This window comes from Centruroides vittatus, unplaced genomic scaffold (assembly GCF_030686945.1).
Source record: "Centruroides vittatus isolate TY-2023 unplaced genomic scaffold, ASM3068694v2 contig_1315, whole genome shotgun sequence".
Classification (NCBI taxonomy): Eukaryota; Metazoa; Arthropoda; class Arachnida; order Scorpiones; family Buthidae; genus Centruroides; species Centruroides vittatus.
The window spans coordinates 6,746-13,479 of NW_027120838.1; the positions used below are offsets into that span (position 1 = coordinate 6,746).

At 40.9% G+C, this 6,734-nt stretch overlaps 1 protein-coding gene across 1 annotated transcript; it reads right to left on the reverse strand.

The window, feature by feature from the left end:
* Positions 1-410: 410 nt before the first annotated feature.
* LOC136990476 (uncharacterized) lies at positions 411-5,519 on the reverse strand. Its single transcript, XM_067288863.1, has one exon. The coding sequence runs from the start codon at positions 5,517-5,519 to the stop codon at positions 411-413; it is 5,109 nt and encodes a 1,702-aa protein (XP_067144964.1).
* Positions 5,520-6,734: the final 1,215 nt, after the last annotated feature.

The window sequence follows — 6,734 nt, forward strand, 5'->3', positions numbered from 1 at the left end:
TTAAAACATTGTGTAGAATATAGCTTTTGCTGTTTTAAATGAAACCATAAAACATCAATAATTAGATTAAATATAATGTGTATATACATTGTTATCTTATTCTCATGCTTCAGAACTTTGTTTAAAATGGCGCTGAAGTATGCTGCAAAAGAATGGCTTAAAGTCTCTTAGTTACCTTTAATATAAACTGAATCAATACAAACTGGACAGGTACAAATCGTCATCACAATGTGTAATACGTAGACGCCATTACCCTTTCTCCCTCCAGCACCTATCAAACACGTTACATACGCGCCCCCTCCCAAACATACACTTTTTTCTGCACTAATACGATTGATACCGAACATCCCGCCCACCTTGAAAGAACAGTTTCAATCTGACGTGGTTACAAGACCAGTGTCACTAATCAGTTAATCAAGAGGAAGTGGGCATATCTTCACAATAGGTCGCTTGAGCTGTTGACCGGATGCCAATTTGACTGTCACGACCCGTACACAATTGTCCTCTCCAGGATGAAGTTCACAAACTCTCGCCATCTTCCATTTTGTGGGTGGTAGATCGTCCTCCTTGAGTAACACTAACTCACCAATCTTGATGTTCTTCCTTTTGGCTGCCCATTTAGGTCGTTGTTGTAGCCTTACAAGATATTCACGTTTCCACCGTCTCCAAAAATGTTGCAACATCTGTTGGCCTAGCTGCCATCGAGAAAGGCGGTTAGAATTGATGCTAGTGAGATCTGGCTCAGGAATTGCTGAAAGGGAATCGCCAATAATGAAGTGTCCTGGTGTGAGAACTGTGAGATCATTAGGATCACTGCTAAGTGCTGTGAGTGGTCTGGAGTTTAAGCAGGCTTCAATTTGACACAACAGTGTTTCCATTTCCTCATAAGTCAGTCGATGAGGTCCAAGTACCCTTTTTAGATGGTATTTCACTGACCTTACTCCAGCCTCCCACAGACCTCCAAAGTGAGGGGCTGCAGGAGGGCTGAAGTGCCATGAAATGCCTTCGTTGGCAAGCCAGTTGTATATCTCATTAGTATGTTGCCTGATTGAAACATAATTGATGAATTTTTTGAGTTCTCGATCTGCTCCAATAAAATTGGTACCACAGTCACTGAAAATATCAGAGCATTTTCCTCGTCGAGCTACAAACCGCTTGAGAGCTGCTAAGAATGCATCTGTTGTCAGTGCACTGACTAGTTCAAGATGAACAGCTCGAGTGACAAAACACACAAACACCGCTAAGTATGACTTGAATGAATGTTGACCTCGACCCTTGATGAGGCGAAGTTGAAAGGGGCCTGCAAAGTCGACTCCGCACTTAAGGAAAGGACGCGCTGGATTCACCCGCATTGGCGGTAAATCACCCATAAGTTGTTGGGCAGTTTCTGCACGTTGTCTCACGCACGGAATGCATCGTCTTATGTGATGTCGAATGGCGTCCCGGGCTCCAATTATCCAAAAACGTTGTTGTAAGGTTGACATCACTAGTTGGAGACCTCCATGTAGTAATCTCTTATGCTCCATGTCTATGAGTAACTGTACAAGCTTGTTACGATGTGATAACAAGATGGGGTGTGCTTGATCAGGAGTTATCTTCGCATATCTAAGTCTTCCGCCCACCCTGAGAATTCCGTTGTGGTCAAGATAGGGATGTAATTGTGTTACTTTACCCTTGCTTGGAAGCGGTTTGTTATTCCTTAATGCCTCAATCTCTGGGCCGAAGCTGTTGTGCTGGATCACCTTAACCCAATATAAGAGAGCTGAATCTAATTCTTGCTTTGATATAGGACCTATCTGACGTGCAGTAGCAGGAAGACGACAATTGTTGATAAATCTGTGTACGAATGCTGTGACTCTTTTTAGCTTAGACAATGATGAAAACGTGGTCAATAATGACTCATCCATTCGAGTGTGAGCCACAATGGTATGGATCTTCCTTTCTTCGACAGCACATTCTGCACTATTACATAACGCAGGATTTGTTTCTGGGAATTGAGTGTCAAGAAGCCAATGAGGGCCATGCCACCAAAGTGACTGAGATAGTAACTCAGTTGCTGAAATCCCTCGGGAAGCACAGTCCGCTGGATTTTCTTCGCTAGAAATGTGATGCCATTTGGCGTTGGGAATAGTAGTTTGAACTTCCGCAACTCGATTGGCAACAAATGTTTTCCAACGTTGTGGAGACGATGATAACCAAGAAAGTGTGATCGTAGAGTCTGACCAGGCATGAACTTCGGTGATGGGTCTCCTTAGGGAGGATTGAATTGTTCTGATCAGTCTTGCCAGAAGAACAGCTCCACATAGCTCCAGTCTAGGCAAACTGGTTGTTTTCAAGGGTGCAACTCTCGTTTTTGCCGCTATGAGATAAACTTGACTACCCTTATTATGAGCCATAGTCCTCAAATAAACCGCTGCCGCAAACGCCCTTTCAGAGGCATCACAAAAGCCGTGTAAACTAATGTCTTCGATACTTGACTGACCAACACAACGTTGGATCTTGATAGTTCTAATTTGATCCAATTGGTCTCGAAATGCCTGCCATCTTTTCTCAAGGTCTCTCGGTAAGTGATCATCCCAGTCTGATTTGAGCTGCCAAAGTTCTTGGAGCATCAATTTTGCGCGAATAGTTACTGGTGCAAGTAAGCCAAGCGGATCAAAGATCCTTGCAATATCTGACAAGATTGTTCGTTTAGTACTATTGATGTGTTCTGGTAAGGTGGTTGCAGTGAAGGAAAGGTGATCAGTTGCAGGATGCCACTGAAGACCTAACGTCTTGACTGACTTCTCATTATCTATTTGAAATGGGAGTTGAATCTCTCTTAGTTCTGGTGAAATTGCATCTAGTATCAATGGGTGATTTGACACCCACTTCCGAAGATTAAACCCACCCTGTTGTGTCAGTTGAATGAGTTCTGCTTGAAGTCTAAGGGCTTCTTCTGTTGAGTTAGCCCCTGTCATTAGGTCGTCAACATAAAAGTCTTGAGTGAGCACTGTAGCTGCCAATGGAAACCTTGCACCCTCGTCCTTAGCCAATTGTTGGAGAACCTTGGTAGCTAGATATGGTGCTGAAGCCGTACCGTAGGTGACTGTTAATAATCGATAATCCTTAAGAGGCTCGGTTGGATGGTTCCTCCAAATGATTCTTTGAAAATCTCTGTCATCTGGATGTATCCAAATCTGCCGGTACATTTTTTCAAGATCTGCTACCATCGCAACAACAGGAAACCGAAACCGAATTAACAAACTGAGTAACTCATCCTGTATTCTTGGTCCAACCAGAAGCTCATCATTGAGTGAGTGTCCTGTGGTAGTTTTAGCCGATGCATCAAAAACAACCCGAAGCTTGGTTGTAGTACTTGTGTCTTTGAACACTGCATGATGGGGAAGATAATATGTCCTTGAAGGGTTGAGCTGGATTTCCTCCTGTCTAATTGCTTCCATATGTCCCAAGGATAAATATTCATCCAAAAAAGATTTATATTGATTATACAGATTGTTGTTCCCTTGTAGCCTGTGTTCTAGTTGTTGAAACCGTCTAATGGCCGTCTTTCTTGACTCTCCAAGCCTGTGTGTGGAGTTTTTGAAAGGGAGACGAACCACATACCTGCCGGTTGAATCACGTGAATGTGTACTATAAAAAATGGTTTCACACAGTTGTTCCTGTGTTGTTAAATGTCTTATTTCAGGCAGTTCTTCCAATTCCCAGAATTTTTTTAGCTGATTATTAATACTACAGTGATGAACCTTGACTGAAACTGGTGGTTGGTTCAAACCTATTGGTCCTGATAGTACCCAACCAAATACTGTGTTCAATGCGCTAGGAGTTCCTGGTGGTCCCTTGCACTGCCCTGGACAAATAACCTCATTGTAAACATCTGCACCTAAAAGTATATCGATTGTGCCTGGTTTATGAAAGGTTGGGTCCGCCAATTGAAGTCCCTTTATATGTGCCCAATTGGACGGGTCACAGTGGAAATTCGGCAAGTTTGTTGTCACATTTGGAGTAATTAGTGTTTCTACACAAATATCCTCTGAATTGCTTGAGGTAACCCTTATGTTAATGCATAAACTACTGGACGCGGTGCTAATACCGGTAGAATTAATTCCTGAAATAGTTACGTTAGATGGTTTCCGCTTCAGTCTAAGTTGCTGAGCACAACGTTCAGTAATAAAACTTGTTTGAGAGGCAGAATCCAATAGAGCCCGACATGGTTGTAGTTCTCCTTGAAAGTTCCTCACTTGAATGACAGCAGTGGATAGCAATACTTGTCTATGCCCACTTGATTGCTTTGACATGTGTGACATGACTTCTGGTTCTACAACCCTGCTGGAGGTTGTTGCACTGTCATGTGGGCCATCTTGATGTATAAGGGTGTTATGTTTATGTGAACATTTTTTGCAGTGACCTGCTTTACACTTTGTTGCCGGATGTCCAAGCTTCAAGCAGTTGTAGCATAACTCATGCTTCTTAACTAGATCTCTCCGTTCGTTCACCGATGCGCCCAAAAATGTCGAACACTTGAAAACTGAATGTGGGCCATGACATATGGGACATGCTGGCTGCACAATACCATGGTGTGCTGCAGCAGATATTTGCTTGGACTGTGAAAACTGACGAAGTCTGGATGTTGGCCTTGATTGGTCAGAATGAATATTGGGTTGGGAAACAGCCAGTGCTCTAGCTCGTTGTTCTAAAAAAGAGGTTATGTTTTTAAATGTTGGTTCTTCTGCGTCCTTCTGAGCAAGTTCCCATTGTCTACGAGATTCTTGATCCATTTTTTCTCTGAGGATATACAGCAGAATAGAGTCCCAATGTTGTACAGGTTGCTTTAATACCTTTAGTGCACGAATACACTCATTAGTTGTATCTAGTAAGTGTCGTAACGCAGTGGCTGATTCATGTGCAATGTTGGGTTGCTTGAATAACTTCTGAATGTACGAATCAATTATCTCACGATTGTGATTGTATCTTTTTAACAATGTATCCCAAGCTTCCTGATAGTTTCCATCCGTGATGGGGATGGATTGAATCAATAAAGCGGCGTCCTGTCGTACTGAGGATTTCAAATATTGGAGTTTTTGGGCACTAGATAGTGTAGAATTATTATGAACAGTTGCTGTGAATAAATCGCGGAAGGAGAGCCATTCGTCGTACTTGCCGTTAAAAACCGGGAGTTCCAATCTTGGAAGTTTAACTTCTGTTCCAGTCGCACTGTTGGGTACTGAACTTATGGTTGTTGAATTTTGTTCAACAGTCATGAGTCGAATAGTCATGGCTTCCACGCGACCAATTAGTGTGTTATATTGAGCATCATGTACCTCAAATTCGTCTTCCAAACATTCTCCACTAATGTCTTGTTGTAACTGATCGATTTCGTCCGATAACGTGTTTAATTTTTTAAGATATAGTTGTGCCGTTACCTCACCGAGAGGTTGAACTCCATGTTCCTCTAATATATTTTCAATCCTGGTTACCCGTCCCTTTAGTACCTTCCTTCGGTTTAAGAGTGCCTCCATCTTGAATGCTCGTTATGCCTTAAGATGTCCTCCAATTCCCAATGTATCCGAAATGCCTATACTATTCACGTGGTCGTATTGATCGTCGTCCAAGAAACAATTAAACGGTACTCACTGTTTAAGTTTTCGGGTATCCGGCTGGATGTCGATGGATGAAATAGCTGCTGTCTGTATTAGGCTTAACCCTCGCCAACCACACCAGAATCCGCCTCGACGGACCAAATTATGTCAATGAGCCTTCGCAATGTTTCCGGACAGATGATAAAACGAAGCTTAAAGTCTCTTAGTTACCTTTAATATAAACTGAATCAATACAAACTGGACAGGTACAAATCGTCATCACAATGTGTAATACGTAGACGCCATTACCCTTTCTCCCTCCAGCACCTATCAAAAACTTGTGTAGAATATAGCTTTTGCTGTTTTAAATGAAACCATAAAACATCAATAATTAGATTAAATATAATGTGTATATACATTGTTATCTTATTCTCATGCTTCAGAACTTTGTTTAAAATGGCGCTGAAGTATGCTGCAAAAAATGGTATCTATTTTAAGGCTTTTGTTACTGATGTTCAAATGGAGGAAGTTAGTGTAGCCTTTGAAAGTAAGTGGCAATCAGAAAGTAAATGTCTTTTCCGACGTGCAAAGTTTTACCACTATCCACAAAAGAGTAAAAAAACCTGAAAATATGCTTGAAAGCCAGGAGGTTGAAGTTTATCCCGGAGAAATTGAAAAAGGTTGACAATATAGCTAAATTTAGTTATTATATCGTTCATGTAAATTATAAAGTTTTGGAAGAAATAAGATTTCTCTGTAGATACCTGCACCGAATGGTAATTTTAGGTCTATCAATGTACATTTACAGGCCTAACCTCCTAGTTTTTGAAAATTATCATAGTATTTCTTATATATTGTTTGAAAATATTGAGAACGATATTTGATATTTATTAAATATATTTATAAAAAATAACTGAATTAATTTCTTTACAATAAGAGTTTAAATTGTCATATTCTTACAATTAAAAAAATAATAATTTTTTTATGTCGGTCAACAGGGACCGCATAAAAAAAGTCTCACATAGAAAAATAACTCAAAACCGTACGAAATAGAATTTATTGACAACAGATGTCAGCACTTGACTGCATCGTCTGGTCTATCGTCTGTTTTACATATTTTTGTCCAGGTGGTGTTTTGTTGACTTAAAAAGTAAA

Excerpts from the sequence above, each read along its gene's own strand:
- LOC136990476 (XM_067288863.1), bottom strand. The coding sequence starts at position 5,519 with ATGGAGGCACTCTTAAACCGAAGGAAGGTACTAAAGGGACGGGTAACC.